The following is a 24,075-nucleotide window of genomic DNA, read 5'->3' on the forward strand; positions in this document are numbered from 1 at the left end:
TTTTTTTAATTATTATTTTTTTATTGAGTTATTGATAGGTTACAATCTTGTGAAATTTCAATTGTACATTAATGTTTGTCAGTCATGTTGTAGGTGCACCACTTCACCCTTTGTGCCCACCCCCCACCCCACCTTTCCCCTGGTAGCCACTAAACTGTTCTTGGTCCATAGTTTTAAATTCCTCATATGAGTGGAGTCATACACAGATTATCTTTCTCTCGCTGGCTTATTTCACTTAACATAATTCTCTCAAGGTCCATCCATGTTATTGCAAATGGAATGATTTTGTTCTGTTTTGCAGCTGAGTAGTATTCCATTGTATATATGTACCACATCTTCTTTATCCATTCGTCTGTTGATGGGCACTTAGGTTGCTTCCATGTCTTGGCTATTGTAAACAGTACTGCAATAAACACTGGGGTGCACAGGACTTTTGGGATTGCTGACTTCAGGCTCTTTGGATAAATATCCAGTAGTGGGATGGCTGGATCGTATGGTAGTTCTATTTTTAGTTTTTTGAGGAATCTCCATACTGTTTTCCATAGTGGCTGCGCCAGTTTGCATTCCCACCAGCAGTGTATGAGGGTTCCTTTTTCTCCACAACCTCTCCAACATTTGTTGCTATTAGTTTTAGATATTTTTGTCATTCTAACGGGTGTAAGGTGATATCTTAGTGTAGTTTTGATTTGCATTTCCCTGATGATCAGCGATGAGGAGCATCTTTTCATGTGCCTATTGGCCATCAGTATATCTTCTTTGGAGAAATGTCTGTTCATGTCTCCACCCCATTTTTTGATTGGGTTGTTTGATGTTTTGCGGTTGAGTTGCGAGAGTTCTTTATATATTATGGATATTAAGCCTTTGTCAGATATATGACTTGCAAATATTTTTTCCCAGTTAGTGGGTTGTTTTTTTGTTTCAATCCTGTTTTCATTTGCCTTGAAGAAGCTCTTTAATCTGATGAAGTCCCATTTGTTTATTCTTTCTATTGTTTCCCTTCTCTGAGAAGGCATGGTGTCCGAAAAGATCCTTTTAATACTGATGTCAAAGAGTGTACTGCCTACGTTTTCTTCCAGAAGCCTTATGGTTTCAGGTCTCACCTTTAGGTCTTTAATCCATTTTGAGTTTATTTTGGTGAATGGTGAAAAAGAATGGTCAATTTTCATTCTTTTACATGTGGCTTTCCAGTTTTCCCAGCACCATTTGTTGAAAAGACTTTCTTTTCTCCATTGTATGCCCTCAGCTCCTTTGTCAAAGATAAGCTGTCCATAGATGTGTGGTTTTATTTCTGGGCTTTCAATTCTGTTCCATTGATCTGTGCACCTGTTTTTGTATTTTGGGTCATTTTTAACTCAATCCTCCAATCTCTTTATGAGAAGAATACCATCATTATCTCAAGTTTACACATGAAGAAAATGGGGCTTAGGTAGGTCCACACTTGCCCAAAGTGACAAAGCTGGGAAGTGAGATTAGGAACCTGACCCTCTGGTCCTGCCCTTCACCACTCTGCGACACTGGCTCCTCAGCCAGCTCCCAGGTGCCCCTGCCGACCCCACAGAGCTGTGCCGGGGCTAGAAGGAAGTAGCTGTGGGAACGTTAAAAAAAACCCACCCTAACCAGAATTTGCAATAGTTCCAAGAAGAATAGAACTGTGCCAAGACCAATGAGGGTCTGTTCAGTTACTGGTCAATCCTCTTGACAACAAACTATTAATATGGGATGGAACAAAGTCTAGTGTGCCCCGGATGTCTTATAATGAAATATCGCTTAAATAACTTGTTGATCAGTCACTTTAAAGAGTCACTAAAGTGTCTTTAGTCCCTTTTCCTGTTTGCAGGGATCTTTGCTGTTGTACCATTTACTGACCAAATGTCACCTCTATGAAAATGGTGAATGTTACCTAATTTAAAAAGCAATTTTCAGATGGCAACTAGATTTTTGACGGTGAACATGATGCAGTGTATACAGAAGTCAAAATACAATGGGGCTGGCCCCGTGGCTGAGTGGTTAAGTTCGCGCGCTCCGCTGCAGGCGGCCCAGTGTTTCGTTAGTTCGAATCCTGGGCGCAGACATGGCACTGCTCATAGAACCACGCTGAGGCAGCATCCCACATGCCACGACTAGAAGAACCCACAACGAAGAATACACAACTATGTACAGGGGGGCTTTGGGGAGAAAAAGGAAAAAATAAAATCTTTAAAAAAAAAAATACAATGATGTATACCTGAAAATCATATAATGTTACAAACAAATGTCTCCTCAATGGAAAAAACCAAATTTTTTTAAAAAGCAATTTAGTTCCATTTTCTTGGTTTAGTGAATACTAACGGAGGCATACTGGTATATGGTGACGTCCATGAGCATTGGGGTCAGACTGCCTGCCCTCACACCCCAGGAGCGCTCATAATTATTAGTGTGCCCCATGAACATGTCTTCAGCTCTCTGAGCCTTGGTTTCCTCACCTATAAAGTAGGACAACAACATCTACCTGATTGGGTTGCTGGAAGGATGAAATGGGACAGAGCATGTAAAGAGCTTAGCGTAGCTCCAGGCCCAGAAGACATACTGAGGTAAGAGACACTGTGATTACTTCTTCTCCTTTTCTTAGATAAATTTCCTTAGGTGTTCTCTGGTACAAGAGAACTGAAGTCAGGGTCAGTCAAATTGAGTCTTTGCCTCAGGGAGAATATTGATCCAAATAAAGGCACACACTATCGCATAAAGGAAACTCTTAAGCTTGATCTATTTGACTCTGATTTCCTAGTCTATCCTCAGGCATAGGAAAACAAATGTAAAATATTCAAATAATTAATATTTCATAGATAAAATTAAATATAGCATCATTACAAACACGCACACACACAAGTAGATGTGATATACTGAGGAACGTGTCAGAGTTGGGGGGGTGGGCAGTAACTGCCTTGCAGGGTAAAGCCTCAGAAAAGGAGCAGGGAAGGACGCTCAGGGCTGCCCACAACTGCTCAGATCTCCAACCAGAACTGCACAGACAATAAAAATTTTCCTTCTTAATGATCTCAACTTTACTCTTCCTTTGTGTACAGCACATTAAAAAATGGATGAACTAAGCGTGTTAGAAAGGAGGCAGAGATATTTCTTTTTTCCATGCTGTCTTGGGTGGAGGGGTCTAGTCAGTTGTCCTTGTTGATAATCTGGAGAGAGACCACCAGGGTTGAGTGTGTCACACTGCCTCCAAATGCAGTCTGGCCTAGAATGAGACCTCCGTTCTGGGAAGCCTGCTACTGCCTGGCAGACTTCCAGAATGGACTGCAGCCCATTAACTGGATGAGACCAGCAAACACTCAGAAGCAAAGAGAGAAAAAATATAATCAAGACTCAGCATCATCTAATGTTGATGGTCCTTAAAATATACGTTTTGTCTGACAGAGAAATAGCCATCCCAAACACAAAATCTCCACTACCCCAAATCAAGAAACAGGTCACATCTGTTAGCAGCAAGCACAATAAATAACAAAACTCACCTGGCTTCCCCATCGTCTCCCTTTAAAACAATCATCCCTTGTCAGAACAGACAAAATATCTTCCATCTTAATCTCAGAAACACTGTAAAAGGAAGGGTAGATCAAGGTAAACTATTTATTCTTTCAAAAACATCCAGAATCTTGATGCATAAAACCGACCTGTTCTCAAGCTAACTAGACAAAGTAGAAGCTACAGTTTCACAGGGAAGGGAATATTGTCCTAAACCTTTAGGAATTTGGAAGGAAGGAGATCTCTATGATATCACAGGGACACATAGGTAATATTCCCAACAATTTCCTTCCTCCATGATGAACTTTAAATAGGCTACATTTAGAATTTCCTTTATAGGGATCATGTCATTATTTCTGAATAATCTCAAATACTAAGTAAGTAGGCCTGTTTAGTGATATACCAGCTTGAGCAGATGATGAAATAGAAAACATTTCAGATAGTCCCTTTCATTTTATTCTTAAAAAAAAAAAAGGATGGCTAAAGGTCCTTAACTGCTAAGGCAAACACCTCAATGACGGCTGAGTGACCAGCACCTCCTGCGCATGGCACCAGAACTCTGTTCTACTCTGTCCTGAAGAATCTTCACCATTCGTCTCTTAATTATTAACAGGTGAGAACCAAGTGAGCGCTGATGAATCTAGAGCTATGTGCACATGGCTGGAACCAGAATTTGGGCTTCACTCACGAACAGAAGCCGTCACGAGCCAGAACAACATAGTCCAACCTGCCTAGCTGTGGAGTCTGGAAAGCCTATGCTTCACCTACTATTCTGTAAGGCCACTGCATCTGAATATGGGAAATGCATGCAGAATCATGTCCTAGAGACTAAGGAGGAAATACAAACTGCTGAAAACATACTTCCCAGGGAGAAAGGGAAAGGGAAGGAGGAGTTCTGGGGGAGAAAAACAGATTGTAAAGAGATAAGCAATTTTCTTGTACTTTTTTTTTTTTTTTTTAATGTAACAGCAAATTAAAACATGAATGGCAACCTCTTATGTGGGAGAAAACAATTCTCCCCCTTTCCCCTAAAGGTTACTCTGACAAAGCTATGAATGAAAATGTCACGTTTCTGACAGCGATTCACCTGAAATGCGTCACCACTTCCCTGAACACCCCCACCCTCCACACTCTCTCTGCTGCCAGCTCGCAGCCCTACGGGTACGTGAAATCTTTATACAGTAGCAAGAGTCAACTGAAGAAGGCAGGGTCTGTATGGGAGGGCAGGAGTCGGGGGGAAAATGCTCATGATTTCATGGAAAATCTATTTTTCATATGGGAGAGAAATGTTACAGCTACTGAATTTGCCTCTTATTCATGCCTGGAAACCTGAAGGAAGGTGAAAACACAGCCCAGTCCTATCTTTTTCTTTGTCTATCTGACTTGCTTCTACTCATCACTTTTTTTCCTTGAGAAACAAAAGTGGAGAAAACACCAAAGTAAAACAAACCTAAGAACTTGGGGTCAAATCTTGAAGCAGGGAGAAAGAAAAAAAGAATAAGGCCATTCACAGTCCAGGATACAGAAAACTAAATATGCCACAGAAAGGCAGGTTTCCCCAATGCATGGGAGCGTGGACATTCCAGCCAGGGCACGGCTCAAACGCTGTGTGTGTGTCCATATGACAACATTGGGGGACCATTCACCCTGAGTGAACAGGAGCTGAGAAGGAATGGGAGTGATTTACAGTTTAAAAGGGACTTCCTCCTATTCCGAGAAATCGTTGCTTCTGAGGAACAAAGCAAATCTACTCTGCTTATTTATGGTTCTATCAACAGATCTGAATTACTCCACCTTACTATGAAAAGAGATAAATAAATAAATTCAGGGAACTGTCTTATGCCTGATCTAAGAAATACATGTTTTGGATGAAGCATTTACATTTTAATAAACCAACGATGACTTTCATGAGAAACACGTTTAAAGGAGAAGTGAAAAAAAGCTAAGAAGTTGGCAAACACAAAGAAGTCAAGAAAAGAGGTAGAAACGAAGTTCGGAGCATTTAGACAGAGGCGGCCACAGCCCAGGGCACCTGTCTGCCGCCCCGTGAGCTAAATTAAATTGTCAGGGTGAGTTCTGCAGCGCCTGGTGTATGAAGGCAGGCAGCAATTTGTTGTGATGGCCCTTGCTGCCGAGAGCCTCTGCTGCCTTCCTGAATCTTCCCTGTAATTCATCAGCCACTCCAGCACCCCGCTGCCTGGCTCTCAGGTACGAGACATATACACACTTCTTCCTCCTCCTCTTTTTTCAATATTTAGGAGTGCACCTTTTGGATTCCAAAATGGTCAAGTCTGCTTCTTTCCACTGCATACTCTGCAACTAGTTCTTATTAGATGTAATTTTTTTCGTATTAAGTCAAAGAAACAGTCTGTATATAGATATCCAACACACAGTCCTTCCTCAAACAGAATTCAGGAAGGATAACACACGGTTACAGCATCATAACTTAGGTTCTGATATTTATTTAGGTCGACCACATCTAGCCCATGATGCAGGCACAGGCACTTCAACAGGTGAAGGTTCAGGGCAGAAAGCAGCGAGGCTGGACTCCTGCTGGACTCACTGCCCTTACATGAACGTTCTTACAGCGCCTGTGTATCCTCTCACACAACACCCCAATCTCTTCCTCTCGGGATTTCCCCGTCTTCAATCTTCCGAACTTCCTCTCCATGTCCAAGGCCCCGGCACCACTGGGTCGTCTCCCGAATGGGAACATCACCTTGATTCTTCCACGAATGCTGCTGGCACACTGTTTTTCCAGCTGAGAGCATCACAGAGGATGAGTGTTTTTATATCTTTAAAATATATCTGGCTCGCTAATAATTCGTGTTGGTATTATTATTTTCCCTTTTCCATCTTAGGTTTATATCTGAACCTTTCATAGCAAACAACTTGAATGAGTGTACTAAAGAAAAGTGACGGAGCCAAGAGGCAGAGGCTGTGCTGATAACTCTGGTGCCGGACAATTATCGTTTGACCTCATAACTGTTGGCACTCATTCTTCTGAGGAGAAGAGCACGTCCGAGCGAACGAGCACGGGAGAACATCCAGGGAGCCGCTGACGGGAAGGATGGCAGGAATGTGCACTTGCAGGTCTAGGACGGAAGGTGGAAAAGACGCTGTGGAGTGAGAGACAGGCTGCTAAGCTGCACTGACTGCACTTCCTCTTGGGGGATGACAACACACAATTCTGAAAACGCTTTCCACAGGTACATAGATTCCTATGACAGAGAAAAAAAAGCCACCGTGCTGTGACGGGCTCCCTGCCTGCGAGAACAGGGCGAGGGAAGACAGGAGAATGGGTTACGCCAACGGATTTTCATTTCAACCCCCCAGTGTTTCTGGAATACAACTGCCGGATTGGGTGCCGGCCTAGACACTGAAAGGGCCGCAGAGAGAAGGAGCAGCCAGCCTCCAGCCCCAGGGAACTTAGACTCCAGCTGGAGATCAACCTCTCCAGCCAAAGTGATCGACCAACTGACATGAGATTTCTCCCACAAGTAAGATAAAATACGCGTATCTTCCTGAAATAAAAACTACACTTTCAACTGACAACTTATATTAAGATGAGACACATTAAATAAAAGGAAAACCCAAACCATCTTCATTTTGACCCATTTGAAATTATTACCAGATTCATCAGGAGTGGTCCCTGCCTCCCTCAACACTGAAGGAGGCAAGGCACACTTTCAGAGTAAGCTACAGTCCATAAATGTTCCTACTAGCAACCTTGAGAGTGTCGCAACCTCTGACTGGGTAGGAGAGAGAGCTTTGTAGGGTAGGAAACATGGCGGGAACTGGTGAGGACGGCCACACACAGCTCTCTAAGGAGGGCTTGACTCAGTCCTGTGGTCCTCCAGACCAGGTCCCCATGCCATCTGCCTGGACATTTAAGTTCAGATTAGAATGCAACGATTTTCCCAACTCCTAGTGTTATTGGCTGCTTTGCATAATATATAGGGCTGGGCAAAGAAAAGCTCCAAGAAACGACACCCTCACATTCAGCCACACAGCTGAGTTGAGCGCCAGTGTCACAGCATCAGTTCTAAGTGGCACTCAGCAGCCATCGTTGTTTCCATGCATGGCGTGGATCACGTCCCTCCATCTTGGGCATACATACAGCTCTTCCTGTGCCCCCAAAAACATTTCACGCATCATTGTGCTATGTCTGAGCAGAAGAAATTCTTGAAAGTACATCAGTGTGAAAAACTGCATGCCTTTAGAAGCTTGTTATTTGAACTTGTTATTTCAGGTGCCGGAGGTTTTATGGAAAACACGACAAAACAAATTCATCTCTGTGGCCCTGGTGAATTCTTTCTGCTTTCATTACAATTTCTCCTGGCCATGTGGAGTCACTGCTGTGTCTATTTGCTTTCTCTGTCTTTCTTGAGTGAGACCAGGGTTTGATGGAAGCCCCTGTCTAAGGCTCCATGCTGCCGAGTCCTGCTGAGCCTGCCATCCAGGGCCGCAAATGGGGGCTTTTGCAGGAGACAGTGAGGTGCTGCCATTTGATTGGCACGAACAAGATGGCGACTGGACAGTCTTGGCTGCGAGTGTATGGTGCATATTTCAACTGCCTCTAAATGATTTCTTTCCTGGGTTTATCTTCCTGGGAGAGGGGGAGTTGTGTGATGAGAACAAAGTAATACTTTTCAAAGACAAATCAGCTTTAAAGGTACAAAATGCTAATTGCAAAAAATAAAAATTGCGAATAGAAAAGATCAAGCACCTGGCTGTGAGGGTTGTGCACACTTATTTTACAGTAAGAGAAACGAAACACAGACATCTGCCTTAAAGAAAAACGGAGCCCAACAGATCGTTCTATGACTTAGTCTGGCAACACAATGGAAATTGTCATGTGCTGATGGTATTAAGGGTTTTAGTTTTTGCCACTGGCTATTCTGGGACTCATTTAGGGATCACAAGGGTTAATGGCTCTTCGTCAGCTTACAAGGCCCATCCACTGTAAAAAGCGACAGAAAGTTAATTAGGTGAGATCAGCCGAAACCCCGTTCAGGTTTCTGACTCACTTGATTTTGTGAGAAGCCAACGAGTTGACATATTCTGCCTCCGAAGGAGCCAAAATGAGCAGGCTGCTCCCATGGCAGCCAATCCGGGCGGTTCTCCCAATCCGGTGGATGTATTCAGCAGGTGAAGACGGAGCGTTGTACTAAAAAGGGTAACAAAAATGAAGGCATTCACAGATCAAGAGATTGCCATTAATTGGAAGTGCAATACCCCTCACCTGCCTCCAGGTATCCCCAGAATTAAATCCTGGTGCTATGGTTACCCTAACACAATCACAAGAAGTCACTCAACCCTGAAACTCCTGGCTTCATTGGAAATAACAGGGCTCTGACACGCAGACGCGAACAGTGGCCAAGTTTGAGATAAACGAGATGTCTTCTCATCCCAATATCTCCTTTTTAATTTTACTTCTCCACAGGTCTCTTCATTTTCCTATTTGCATCTTTTCACTGAGGTGACTGTGCAAGGTGAAAACGTAGGCAGGTGGGGGTAAAATTCTGCAGGATGACCACACGACCTTGGCCTACTTCCTTGGTAGACAAAGCAGTGGGGATGAGGGCACAGAGGACACCGGCCAGGCTAAGGAGGAAGGGGCTGATTACTCTGATCACAGAGTTCAGCTCTGCTGCTGGGCCCCCAGGAGGGGTTCCCTTCGCACAGGGACATGCTTCTCCTCCCATGGAAAGCATTCCTGACTTGGGGAACGGACAGACTACAACTGAGCAGAATGGACTATGCACAGCATTGGGTGTTCTCTATGGCAATAACTTCGTCATCGTTAAAACTAATTGACTGGGCCGGCTGGTGGCGCAGCAGTTAAGATCACACATTCCGCTTCTTGGCAGCCAGTGGTTCGCCAGTTCAGATCCTGGGTGCAGACATGGCACTGCTTGGCATGCCATGCTGTGGTAGGCGTCCCATATATAAAAAGCAGAGGAAGATGGACACGGATGTTAGCTCAAGGCCAGGCTTCCTCAGCAAAAAGAGGATGACTGGCAGCAGTTAGCTCAGGACTAATCTTCCTCAAAAAAAAAAAACAATAAAAAAAACCACACAAACTAATTGACCATCTTTTCATTCTTGTTTTTCTTTGCTGCTACACAAATCAAAGATCACAAGGCCAAGATGAATATGTTATATTCCACATATTTTATATATATACATATATACATATATATATATATGGAGGCCAGGCATATTAAACTAATCACTAGTCACTATATAAGAAGGCTCTATGATCAATTTTGTGTCTGGCCTCCCACACATTAAAATTATCCTTGCCTTCTTATCTTTAATTTGCTCTGTGGCCAGCAGGAAAGAAGACACGATGCCTTAGTCGCAAAGTGACCATCTTCAGTGAGCAGATAGGATTTCCTAGCCAGTGACAGGCATGCAATTCCACTAAAATGTGAATAAACCATGACTCACGTAAACAGGGCACGTGTCCCCTGGTCCCTACACAGAATGGCTGAAAAATACCATTCTGCAGACTAACGAAAAGAAGAAAAAAATCTAAAACCACTAGACTCTAGTGCTAACACCTGTACCCTCTGGCAAGGCGTCTAAGGCTGGAGGTATGTGTAAGATGCTGTCAGGGACTTAATTGCCCCCTGCAGGTCAATGTACACGGACATGGCTCTCAGGACAGCTGAGCCATCTCCTTCTGGACACAATGAGGCCTCCCAGGAGCCAGGGTAATTCCCATTATTTTCAGATACTGAAACTGTGTGTGTGACATGCACTGGTCTGGGAGCAGGGGAGCCTGCCCCCTCCTCCCGTGACTGCACAGTCTGGCTGTTTTGCTGTAGCAGGTAGGTGGGCTGGCTTAAGGAAAGATGTCAGCATAGTTGTGCAGATAAGGCTGGTTGCTGCCTGGTTACCAGGGCAACATCCAAGAGGGTAATAATAATTACTCTACTTAAAGCCAATGCATCTACTCATGATCATATATTCCTGCCTCAAACTCACACCTTAACAACTAAAAAATTACCTGAACAATCCACTTGACTTGAGGGAGGTCTAAGCCCCGAGCTGCAACATCCTTCAAAAGAGAAAAAAATATGACTTAGGACTGAGTTTCTGAACCTTTTTTGGGTCACAGATCTATCTGACAATCTAATGCAAACTATGAGGGCTCACCCCTACCATGTGCACGCACGCACACACATACACACCTCTGCACACAACTTCAGGAACCCGCTGAAGTCCATCTTTGATTAAAAGTTCTGAGTTAGGGTAAGTCCTACAGAATCCACTGGTGAGGCAGTCACAACCCACTTCAACAACATGGGTTTGAATCCTGCTTCTGGAAGATTCCCCCCGACGTATTCCCTTGTGGAGGTGAGTTGCAAAGTGTTTACTGAGGACTCTGCTCATTAGCCTGAGAGCAGTGAGCATCAAGCAAGGCCCCCCCTTCAGACAGCTAAGTCAGAACCCAGGCCAAAGACCTAACCCGGCAGATGGAAACCATAAAAGCAACAGAGATATATTTTTTCTTCTCAGCCGGTCACCACCTAAACAGCAGAGACTCTCTGCTCTCTGGTTCCTGGCCATTCTGGAAGACAGACGAGAAAATGGGAATCTTCCAGTCTTTAGCAATAAATTTACACTTGGCATTTATCTTCAAGTGTAACAGTCATAACAAGAATATCCCCAGTCAACAATTACTGAGCACTTACTAAACGCCAGACACTGTGTGCAGCATTTTGCCTGCACTATCTTGACTGATCTCCAAAACAACTATTACTCCCATTTGACAGAGGAAACCAAAGTTCAGAGAGATTAAGTAACTTATCCAGGGACACACAGCTAAGAAGTAGAGGTAGCCCTCGTTTCCAGGTCTGCTCTCCTTTTCCAAGACCGTATTATATTCTACTGCTCCACCATCAAAAACGATGCCCCACAAGCTGCTACTGGGAATGCCAAATAGCACAAATTCCTATGGCAGGGAATTTGGTAAGATCCAGCAAAATTACATACACACTTGCCCTTTGACCCAGAGCAATCTCACTTCTAGAAATCCATCCCAAAGATACACTGGCAAAAGCACAAACTGATAAACATACAAGGCTATTCATTTCAGCACTGTTTGTAACTGCAGGTCTGATAAAAACCCCAAGTCTAGCAGGAGGCGGGTTGAATAAAATATGGTAATACCTACCCCACATAATAGATTATTACACAGCTACAAAAGGAAGGAAGATTCCCACGTACTGATATGGAGAATCCCTAGGATTTATTTTGAATGCGTATAGTATGCTTTTGTGTAAGAAACGAGGGGAATACAAATATATTTGCTCATGTTTCAAAAAGAAATAATGGAGGAAAAAACCCAAAAGCTTATAAAAATAGTTACCTATAGGGGAAGGAAGAGAACAGAGGGAGGGGACAAGGAGGGAAGCTAGACTTCTGTTAATTTGACTCTGAGACCATGTTTGACGTAATTAAAAAGTAAGCCAGTCAGCAGTCAAGCAATAGGAAGGACAGACCACCACCTAGGGCATGTTCTTGCCAAAACAAAACAAAACCCTAACCTGAATCTAATCAAGTGTCTAGCCCTAACTGCTGCTGTAGAGGAAACGTGGGGGGGGGGGGAGGTCACATCTGGAACGTGGGGTATTCTAAAGGACAAACGGTCTGGTTTCATCCACTGAAACATTCAAGGATAAAAAAAGGAGGGCAACAAAAACACACAGCATTAAACTGACAGATCAAAGGACAAGTCGATCGGTAGATAAACTGAGAACCAAGACCTGGAAGGAAGCTCACCAAATCTGTCCACTGTGGTTCTCTCTCGGTGGAGGGAGTTGGGGCGACTTTGACTTCTCTCTTTGCATTTTCCTGGTCGTTGCTTTGCTTTTTATTTAACAATGGATGCATATTACTTCCCCCCAAATTTTTATTTAGAAAAATTTCATCTAGATTCAGCAATTGCTAATCTTTGGCACATCTGCTTTCTCCTTTTCTCTCTGTGCACACACGTTTTTCTGAACCATCTGAAAGTTAAGTTACAAATATTATAACATTACCCCTAAATACCCTAGCATGAATCTCCTAAGTAAATGGACATTCTTCTACATAATTACACCACCATTATCACACCTAAGAAATTTAATATTAAATAACATTATTTTCTAATAATCAGCCCATATTCAAATTTCTCCAACTGTATCTCAGATGACTTCCATAGCTGTTTTCCTTTCCCAATCCAGGACTGAATCGTAGATCACGCATTCCATGTTTATTATATCCCTCTAGACTTCCTCAATCTAGAATGGTATCCCTGCCCTTTATTGATTTATTTAGTTTTTTGATTAACTATCAATTTTGAAGTGTCCAGGTGTCTTGAGGAACACCCCAGAATCTGGATTTTTCTGTTTCCTCATGGTCAGGTTCAGGATAAGATTCAGGAGAAACATTTTGGCAGAAAGACAACATCAGGGTGGTGCGTGCTTGCGAGTGTATGACACGGGGAGACAGGCTAGGCCAGTCTGTCCTGTCCTGGTGATGCTGGCACTGGGGTAAGTGGTGTCTGCCAGCTCTCTCCATTGCATAGCTATCTTTCTCCTTTGTAATTAATAAGTAAACCGGGGAGGGAAACTTTGAGACTGTTTCTTAAAACCTTGTGCCCAAGGGTTTTAGCATCTATTGATGCTTCCTGTCTGTATCAATTGTTCCCCTGATGGCTGCAAAATGATGACTCTCTAAGCCCATCATCCCTTCCTTCCATTCGACAGCCAGCGTTCTCCCATAAGGACAGCCCTCCTCCCTCTCTTCTCACTTTTAAGCATCACTAAGGAGTTATACGTATAAAGCTTTTTTGAAAAATAACAATCTTATGCAAAGTTTCTGCAAGAAGTAAGTAAAAACAATCACTTTCTGTATCCTCCAGGGTCAGAAGCAGCACCCGAGGAAGACACGTCCTGCCATCATCTAACTCACCCAGAAGGACCACTGTGGGCGAGTCAGAATTTGTCTGCCTTCACTCTAACTACACCTGGGATCTGCTGGGTTCCTGTGAATGGTGGCTAGACTGCATCTATCAAGTGTTAAGCAGAAGTTTAATATACTAAAAGTGTGTCAAGCACCCACAAAGTGTCTTCAGACAGTTCCCACATGCCCCGAAAGCTGAAGGCTGATGTTCCAGAGCTGATGGCTCTGAAAACACAATTTAGAGCGTGCTCTATCTGAAGGGGAGCAGAAACTGCTTTCTACACTAACTACAGCTGATGTCTTTAGAAAAACTGACGGGCTCTTCAATCTGCTAAGCTCCTGTTAAGAAATGATGTATTTTCTTTAAGTGCTCTGCAGTGGGAGATGCATGTAGACAAGGGGCTGCCTGAGCTTTACAGACAAGCTTTGTAAAAAATTTAATGCTCAATGGTTTAGTAAATTCAACCAAGAAACACCGATAAAACTCTAAAGCGGCATATGATGTTCATGAAACTCACTCTGAGTACAAACACGCTGAAAGAGTGAGTTAGGAAGAACGCGGGGAGACTCTTGCTGGGACGGTTCAAGGTTCTATTTCCCACATGGGTGATGCAGTTCAGAACAACTGGCTGAGAGACGATCTTCCCGTCCCCCACAACTTCTTGTGTTAGGGTGGGGAACCTCACCGACAGCCAACCACTGCCTGGACTCAATCTGGCTCTTTCTTTAAGTACTTCTTCCTAGTCTCAGCTGAGGCTAACACAGAGAATAGGAGAAAGGAATAATCTTTCTGGTCTAGGTACAGAGGGAACTGCACTCCAAGCCATGCGATCCGGGCAAGTCAACTCAGCTCTCTGAGTTACCCACGTATAAAATCACTATAAGATCTACCCTGTTTATCTCATGAGGCTGTTGTGATTATCAAATGAGATAGTGTATGTGAAAACTGTTTTGAGAATTATAAATCGAAGTATTCCATCTCATGATGAAGTAAGACTTGGTACGGCAGCAAGTAAGCAGTGATTTAAAAGCTCCTTTACTCTCTTCCTCACACCCCACTCACTCGCTGTGGGCAGGGCACCCAGAGAAGCAGGAGTTGCTCCATCTTCCTGGAATACTGTCAACCAGCTGCACCAGATCACAGGAAACTGATCTGCCGAAGATTCAGCAAAGGCTTCGGCTCTCTGCCCACCCTTAGAACTGAGATCCAGCCCAACTGTATTCCTTTAACCTAATTAGGGCAAAAGAATTGCTAAAGTCAGTTCTGAAAGACACTCAACAGCGAGGCCTTGAAGGCCCTGGGCTTGACAATTGGCTGCCTCCGTGAGACCAAGGAGTACAGATGGAAGGCAGCTTGCTCAGGTGCCAGCCTGTCAGTTGGATTAAAATGACTCATTTATTTACCCAAGAACCTCACAAAGTGCTTTTACTAACAGGGAGAGGGGGCCTGCCGGCTCTCTGAGCAAGGGACGCAGCAAATTCGCCTCTGCAGCCTTCCTGGCCTGCCAAAAGTCATTATTGCCGTGTGTGGAAAGCCATCAGCGGGGTACAGGCCCCCGTTGTCCGGGTGACAGATTGGGCTGCGTAATCAGAGGAGGAAGGAGAGAGTGCAGAAGCTGTCAGAGGCGAGAGATCTTGGCTGGAGCCGCCAAAAAACTGGCAACATGAGTTAGCGTAACTGAGTAAACAGCCAACAATCTCCAAATGATCCTGCCATTAACACAAATGAAATAAAGGAGAAAAGATCAACTTTACCTAAAAAGCTACCCCAGAGAAAACCGAGAAAGTCTCCGTTTATTCTGGGTGGTGAAGTGACATTCTTTTGACTCTTACGGCCTCACTCCTTTGTCTCATAGCCTCCTGGCACAGTGGAAATTCCCCAGGAGGAGAGGAAATTAAGAACTGCACAGACATAACAGTGTGCTTCAAGCAAAAAAAAAAGGGCGAGCGAGAAGGTGGAGGAAAGAGCAGAGGTGAATTAGGTATCTTCTGGAGAAGAAAGCATGTGCTGGACAACCACGATATATTCAACGGACAATCAGCCAGCAGACCCGAGTGGAGGTGCAAGTGCCTCTCCTGGCTGGGGACAAGGTGACTGTACTCCATTTATCCAGGGACAACCAGGGAGTGCCACGCAGACCAAGAGAAAGCATGCTGTCAGCCTTAAAACCAGAGGTAGCTTGGAAATTCCAATTTCTAGTCACTCAGTGGTATTTCTCTTTATCAACTAACAATGGTGTTAAAAGCCATACTCCCTTCCTCTGGCTTAGGGTGGGCTCTTCACCATAAACAGGAGGACCTATTTTGTAGATAATCCAATATCCTATATCTGTTTCTTTTTGATTTCTTAATTCCATTTGGGAAAGTGGGCTTTGAACTTTCAAATGACTCCTTCCTGCTTCCCTCCTTCCTACTCCCTCCTTAACTTCGCTTCTTCTTAGATCTAATTTTCTCGAGGACACAAAACTATATTTCAAATGTGTAAAGACTTCTCTTTCACAAACTGGTCTCTTCTGCCCGACTACCCTATTACCTCCACCTAGACTCCAGCTCACTGTGGTCACACATTTATTGAGAACCCACAGTACATAAGGCCACGCATCAGGTCCTGAAAGAGGTGCGTGAAATTAAAAAGGTCCTTGCTTTCAAGATATTTACAGGGGCCAGCCCAGTGGCACAGAGGTTAAGTTCACATGTTCCGCTTTGGCGGCCTGGGGTTCCTTGGTTTGGATCCCGGGTGCGGACCTACACACTGCTTGTCAAGACATGCTGTGGTAGGTGTCCCACATATAAAGTAGAGGAAGATGGGTATGGATGTTAGCTCATGGCCAGTCTTCCTCAGCAAAAAGAGGAGGATTGGCAGCAGATGTTAGCTCAGAGCTAGTCTTCCTCAAAAAAATAAATAAATAAAATTAAAATAAGCTGTTTATAATTAAGATGAAAGAAAACACACACACACATGCATGCATGCACGTGCATACCCTTAACTGTTCCTAACAACAGATGCGATAGCAGGGAGGAAAATGGGGTGGGAGGGAGTTTCCAGCAGTAAAGGAAACAGAGTAATTGTGAGCTTTTGTGTGGTTCCACCACAATTCCCAACTTTTCATACAGACATTCAGTCTTCTGGCCTCGTTAAAAGGCTCCTCGGATGATAAGTCAAAACGGCAAAAAATACGGTATGAAGGGGAAAAATCCCCACACAACAATTAACAACACGATTCCTCTTTATTGAAAGAAGCCAGTTCTTCATCTGCCCCGTCCCGATGTGGCACCGTTCCTCAGTAACACTAAGGAGGCTCCTGGAGAGCATTCAGAGAGGCTGGCAAGCAACAGGCTGCTGAAAAGGACGCAGAGGGACAGTATCTGCCCAACCCAGGCATGATCTATTACAACGTGTCTCCTGTGCCCACGGCTCTCAGATGCCAGAGCGTCAGGCTGAAGCAAACATACACGGCAGAGGCAGAAGGAACCTGGAGAGAGGGAATGAAGAACTTCTCCCCAGAGAACCTGCTCAGAACCTGGCTTAGAAAAGAGGGAAATGAGCCCAATCCAGCTCCTCTCCAGTAACCACCACTGCAGAGTAAAGATGAGATGACTGGCAGAGGATCGGTGTACTGGAAGTGACCTGGGCAAGCAAATGATGTACCAAGAGATTTTAGAGAAAGCAGATTGTGGGCAAGTGAGAGTTTGCTTTCTATGTGGCACCCAGGACTAGCAGGGGACAGAGCTTGGGGGGTACTTTTCTTTGCCAAGTCAGTGGCACTCTGTCTAGCTGACATCACTTGCCTACAGGTATCAGCCAGACAAAACAAGTCATTATATGCTTCTGACCCCACTAAGAATTACATTTCAGAAAGAATTACCTTTCCTTACATGTAGAGCTACTAAAAAACCAAAAACAAAACCAAAACAAACCAAAAAACTGAACTTCAAATACCAGAGTTGTCTTTGAGACTTAGCGCTCACCCGTGTCTGTAAAACATGGGAGCATCTGCACACTAGGAAGCTCGATTTCCCACCAGGGACAACCCTGCACCTTAAGGGTCCAAGATAAAAACATTTTGCTCAGATCTTAACCCAGACTCCGACACAACACAGTTTCCTACTGCCCTCTGTTTCAATATAGAGAATCTGTAACATTCATTCTCAAGATAACACCATATATATGAAAAAGTGAAATGTATTCCCAATGATCAAGTACACTAGTCTCAGCCTCTCCGTCTTTAGAAAAAGGAATACACTGGTGGGTTTCAATACTGAGTTTCTTGGGCCCCAACCGTCCACTTGTTCAATCCACAAACACCCAGTGCCCACTGGGCACCTGCCCTGTGCCAGGCGCTGGGATGGAACTACACATAAAACACAGCCCCTGTCTTCACGAGCTGGCGATCTGGTGGGAAGATACCGAGACCCAGGGTGATGAGTGTTAGAAAGTAATGCAGGGTGAACTGGGAATGCGTAATGGGGAAGAACTGGGGCTCCAGCGGCCTGTGTCCTGGAAAAAAAAAAAAGGAACTTTAAGGTGAGACCTGAGTAGGGGTCAAAGTCAGAGTGGGGTGTCCCACGCAGAGGGAATACATGTACCAAGACCCCAAGGCCAGAAAAAGAATGACACATTCAAGGAACTGAAAGAGGGACCTGCTTGGCTGAAGAGTAGGGAGCAAGGGGGACAATGGGGACAGAGAAGACAGGAAGGGGTCAGGCTCCAGAAAGAATTATTGGACAGGATAAGGATTTTTGACAAATATCTTTATCAAGTAGATGATCTGGACTTCTCTTCACTTTAGACTTGGCATTTAAGATGGTTCTACAGCACACCCAAGCATCGGACTTGAGGGTGGGCTTCGTAAAGGGAAGGGGTGCCTGGTCAGACACAGCCCTCCTCGGGAGGCCAGCATCCCCACAGTACCGGCAGAGCCACTGTCTGCCACCCACGTGACAATCAGCACAGCAGGACACGTGGGTGACGGGCAGGCCAACTTGTGCATGACCACACACACAAGAAACAAAACTGCACTCACCCAAACGCTCTAACTTTAGAAAGAAAATTGTCTCCATTACCTTTCAAACCGAACACAGAGTAAGAGTTCCTTAAAAAGGAACTGCATTATGTGAGGCCTAGAGATGTATTCAAACAGCTAAACGTCTTTGTTTTCACCCAGCACCTGTTCACTGGATTACTCAATTTCTAGCACCATTTCATTACTGTATATACAGGGATTGCTCAAATAACCAGTTGGGGATTTGGTTACGTCATCCAAGATGGCACAAACAGGGAAGGTATTTTAATCCTGGGAGCGAGCAAAGGTGTGAGTTTCAATCTCGAACGAGCACGGAGGCGGGCATGAGAGCTGAGCTGGAGGAGGCAGCTGTCCAAGATTGCAAAGACGGAGCTGAATACAGCGGCCCCGCAAACTGCAGGGCAAACGGGAGTTTCAGACAATAGCACATAAAACCTGTCCAAGTGCATCTATTTTCCTCCGAGAAAAGTGAGCAGAGGCAAGGAGAGTGATTTGGTCGTGGAAAGACTTTCTCAGCTCTAATTACTCCCGATAGCTGTAATTTACAAGTTTTGGGGGGATAGAAATCGCCAAGATTCACACGTTTTCAGGCCAACAGCTGTCACTATTAGTGAGCAAATCGCCAAGTCTTCTGCACAGTGGCGGCCGGCTGTCCGTGGCACAGTCAGGTGACAACCCAGAAGTGCGAAGGGACCAGACACACCAAGAGGCCCCTGTAGTCCCCCTCTCTGTAGGGCTGACCGTGAAGCAAACTGTCGAGAGATGAAAAATCACAAGCATTGCAGAAAGTTTCAACCTTCACAGAGTATAGAGTAATACCTACCGTGCAAAGGAGGACGCCTGTTTTGGAGTGTGAGAATTCCTGAAACACTGCTGTTCTTTCCTACAAAAACAAGGAAAATGGGGCCTTACCACTCTGAGATCAATTCCAGCAAGGAGGGCTTAGATTCCCAAACTTTCCCAATTGTAACTGTAGAAAATTACCTTTAAGTAAAGGAAGACAATGAAATCAACCCTCCACTCAGAGCAAACCACCACTGTAACACTTTGAAGTTTCCTGAGCCCCCTCCTATGCAAAACAACCAAACACATGGCTTTGTTTAAATGCCACCATACTACTCACACCAACAACGTGCTCTTATGATATGGCAATAGAATGTGAACATCTTTCCATGCTAATAAATCTCCAAAAACCACATGGTCTCTCCTGACTGTACAGTATTCAGCCGAATGGGTGCACATCATTTACATGACCAATGGCCCGTTAGTGTCCACTGAGGTTGTCTCCAATAGGTGACTATCACAAACAGGGAGGTGATAAACATCTCTGTAGATGAGTCCTTGTGTACATGCTTACTATTCCCTTGGAGTAAATTCCTAAAGGCAGACTTGCTGGACCAAAAAGTATGTACACTTAAAAGGCTTTCAGCGTGAACCTGGGACGGGCACACTCAGAGTGTGTTTAAGTCAGTGTTGCTAGCAGTTAAGACTTGACCATGTCCACCTGTCAGCAACAACAAAAGAGGGAATATACCTGAATTACAAAAAATTTGGAAAAGAGAAAAAAATGAAGTCTCTCCTTCCGCTCTGGCACAGCCACTATGCCACTGGGGTAAAGTTCACTCTGGTTCCACGTGCATGTATCTGTCACATAACTGGAACCCGAGGGTACGCCTCACCAAGTACAGTGGATGACGGCAGCCAACACCCACTGAGTGCTTTCAGGGACCAGACCCTGGCCTATGCCTTACACGTCTGAACTTACCGAATCTGAACCACCCTACGAGAAGGTTCCATCACCATCCCCATTTCCAGAAGAAGAAACTGAGCACAGAGAGGTTAAGGAACTTGCCCAAGGGACACGCACACAGTTAGTAAAGGGCTAGACTGACATCTGAGCCCAGAGTTGGTGCTCAGACCCTCAAAGGGACAGCTGCGGTCCCCAGTTTGCTGCACAGTCCTTATGAGGGTCTTTTTAACAGTGGCATTGTAGAGTCAAAACCAGAAAAAAATCAGGAAAGTCCAGAAAAGCCCGTGAAACCTCTTAAAGACTGGACATAATGTGGTCAGGTTTGGGGCAAAGACAAAAACCACCAAACTCTTGAGCTTCCATCACAATTATCACACAGCAACTTCTTCGAACAGCATCCTCTCTCCAAGGCTCGTAAACTTCGTTAGGGTCATGTCAATCATCTAGGGAGACCACACTGAGGTCATGTGGAGCAGTGGTCAGGGTACCGGGCCAGGATATGTGGCTGGGACTATTTCAGCTTAGTCTGGGAGAAGACACTGAACCTCAGTACCTATAAAATGAAATACAGAGACACTCCCTCCCATCTTGGACCCATCCCATGGGGAGGCTGTGAAGGCTACTTAATAGACAAAACAACAGAAGTAAGACACTGACAACTATTAAACTGTTCCTGGGAGAGAAACAATAGTGACGGCTCCTGACACTTACGCAGTACTGACGCTGCGCAGGCCCTGTTCTCAGCACTTCATCTGCATTAACTCAACGATCTGTCACAACCACCCTGGGAAGGAAGTCGTCTTATCAGCTCCATTTCAGAGACACGGAAACTGAGGCACAGAGAGGTTTAATGCTTTCCTAAGGTCACACAGTCAGTAAAGGGCAGAGCCAGGACTAGAACACAAGCAGTCTGCTCCCGGGGCACACAGCTGACAACACCCTGCTGGACTACCATCTTGTGACAATGTGAGAGAAAGGGTTGGAAATAATGGAACTACAGCATCTTTTGTAGGATCTATTCAGATTCCAGATCCTTCTGAGTCCACAGCCAGCTCCCTGATCATCCTCGGACCTAGCCTGCAGAATGCCTCTGGGGAGAACAGACCCAGGGGATCAGTACATTAAGTTTAAAAAAACACGCAAACATCCCAAATGGGATTACATTACGAAATGAATAAACTCAACTGAATCAGGAATCCTGAAGGTAAAAACCAAGAGTTTATAAAATTCACAAAGGCTGGAATATTCGGGAAATTCTATATAATCTCACGGTAAATAAGCAGCTGTGTTCCTGAGTGACCTTGAGCGAGTTCACTTTTGTGAGCCTCCATTTCCTTAATTATTAAAACAAAAAAAACAAAAACAAAAAGGACTGGATTTGATGACCATACCGTTTCTTTAAGCTCTAAAAGTCTTACAATTTTTAAGCTGGTTCTGGTCAAATCTTACTCCGATGTGTGGCTTTCTCTCACTCTGCCTCATTTTCTCAGCTGCCTGGTGGCCGCTCCTTGAGGACAAGATGGCTCCTATTTCCAAGCCATGTGTCCTTTCTTTCAAATTCCAGCGAGTTCCTCTTGTTCTACGCTCCGCCCCGCCTCCCTAAATGGACAGCCTACTTACCAGCAGTGGAATGAGGCTTATGCAGCTAAGAGCCTAAAACAAGGAAAATGCTATACTCTTCTCCCTGAATAAAAATATTACTCAGAGCTGAGACAGAACTGAGACCCGAAGCCCCTTTAACACACAGTCCCCTCTCCCAACCAAAAGTGCTCAGAGAGAAAGCGCTGCATCTTGTTGACAATGACAGCAGTCATGCTCAGCAGTACCATATGGGATCCACAATTTAGCTCCATTAATGCTCTTAATTTGAAGACATCAAGCCCTAATTACACACTGGGTACTAAAAAGGCAAAACCCTTCCCTGGTGCCAGCTACTTAGTGGTACTCTGTTGCCTTAACAGCTGGTTGAGGTAGATTCAGGCCAAGCCAGGCCTGTGAGCTCTCTCAGGTGGAAGAGACCGGCCTGCGGAGCAAGAGCAATCGGCAACAATAGACGCCCCTTGCCCACATGGACACAGCGGCGCAATCCGCCCTAGTTCCAGTGGTCGCCCACTTGAGGCTCACTTTTCCCCAGCCCGGTGGAGCCTGCGAGGGAAGCGAGTGCTGACCCTGGAGGATGAGTTCAAGTTGACGGGACTCGGGTGTGCTCCCGTTTCCACTCCTGGGGGAGGCTAGTGCTCACCTCCTGCTCCATGTTGCCATGCAGCCGCAGGAATTTTAATCGCGTGGAGGCAGATGGTAGCTGCCCTGGTGCCGGGGCCCCTGAGCTGCTCAGCAGGGTCTGGAGGAAGAGGTTGTAGTGGAACTCCACTAGCTCGCAACTCGAGAAAAAGACAATCATCTTCTGGTCTTTTTCAAACTACAGTGATACAAAGAGGAAAAAACAAGCACATGTCTTTAAGTGACAGTGAAATGAATATTTCTCTAAAATACAATCATGCTGGCCCCGATTTGGAAACACAGGTGACAGACGGCTTTGAATTATTTTTACAAAATAACACTGATACTCCAAGCTACAAAGAATGTAGGAAAGGAAAATGACATAGCTATAACCTCAAACGGGTTTTCTGTATCTGAGAAAAACAAATATACTTTAGAGTGAAGCTGTACGTTAGCTCTGTTCCTTTCATTCATTCAGGGCTCACACACACAATACTACCCAGCTGAGACCCTGCATATGCAGTAAATCTGGAAGCTTCATTCTCAAGCCCTTCTACCTACTATTTTCCCATATACCAGAGAAAGTTATCACATGAATCTAGTAAATAAATACACAAGTACCATGATTCTTTAAAAACACAAGCACAGGCCCCTCTATCTGCCTCACCTTCAGCAAGTTTCACCACCTGGGACGTTCCCAGTATCATCCCAGGAAAGATCTTTAAGGCAGATTTCAAGCCAAACATAATGGCTCTCAACGACCTCTGATTCTTTTTTTTTTTTTAAAGACGGGCACCTGAGCTAACATCTGTTGCCAATCTTTTCTTCTTTGTTCTTTCTTCTTCTCCCCAAAGCCCCCACTACACAGTTGTATATTCTAGCTGTAGGTCCTTCTAGTTGTGCTGTATGGGACGCCACCTCAGCACGACTGGGTGAGCGGTGCTGGTTCCGCACCCAGGATCTGAACCCGTGAAACCCTGGCCGCTGAAGCGGAGCGCATGAACTTAACCACTTGACACGGGGCCGGCCCCTGACCTCTGATTCTTTACCACAACCCTAGAACCACGAACTGAAAAGATGTCTGTTAAGGTCCACATTTACAAGTAGTTAAGTTGGAAAACGGGTGTGTGTGTCTCAATTCATTGCTACTCATGCCTGACACAAACAGGTCATCCTTCCCTGCACCAAGCCAAGCCTAGCGCCCAGTCCTACCTTGCATTTCTGCAGGATGAAGGCCGCAAGGGAGACAAGCCTCAGTTTGCTGGGCACCAACGTCACGTGCTGATCGAGACTCTCCGGGATTGCAAAGCTGTCCAGCTCGTCGCTAGTTCGTGGAGGGGAGACTTCAAGAACTGCTTTGCCCTTCGGGTTAGACTGATCGTGGCTTTCATCCAGGACAGAAATACTGACTGGGTTGTGTAAACTGATACCAGCTAGCCGTGTAACGCCTTGGATACCAAGTGAAAAAGGCAAAAGAGATGACAAGCACACTGTGGAACTGGTCACATACGCACACCCCTACACCACACACACCCAGGCTAAGAAACTCTCTAGGAGCAATACCAATGCCAGCACTGATCTGCCCTACTGTCCACCTGGTGGGGCAGACCC

The 24,075-nt window shown here is 44.9% G+C and overlaps 1 protein-coding gene across 11 annotated transcripts in view; it reads right to left on the reverse strand.

Moving 5' to 3' along the window:
- DDX31 (DEAD-box helicase 31) overlaps nt 1-24,075 on the reverse strand; it is a 73,474-nt gene that overhangs the window by 29,091 nt on the left and 20,308 nt on the right. For 7 of the 11 annotated variants that reach the window (XM_070595421.1, XM_070595418.1, XM_070595424.1 and 4 more), the window contains 6 exons: nt 23,677-23,912; nt 22,487-22,663; nt 19,318-19,377; nt 10,529-10,579; nt 8,541-8,680; nt 3,501-3,582 (listed from right to left, as the gene is read on the reverse strand). In XM_070595421.1, coding sequence (XP_070451522.1) covers nt 3,501-3,582; nt 8,541-8,680; nt 10,529-10,579; nt 19,318-19,377; nt 22,487-22,663; nt 23,677-23,912 — 746 coding nt within the window. The remainder of the gene's footprint in view (nt 1-3,500; nt 3,583-8,540; nt 8,681-10,528; nt 10,580-19,317; nt 19,378-22,486; nt 22,664-23,676; nt 23,913-24,075) is intronic. The other 4 variants (XR_011533370.1, XR_011533369.1, XM_070595426.1 and 1 more) reach the window with 1 other exon arrangement.

This window comes from Equus przewalskii, chromosome 26, assembly GCF_037783145.1.
Source record: "Equus przewalskii isolate Varuska chromosome 26, EquPr2, whole genome shotgun sequence".
Lineage (NCBI taxonomy): Eukaryota > Metazoa > Chordata > Mammalia > Perissodactyla > Equidae > Equus > Equus przewalskii.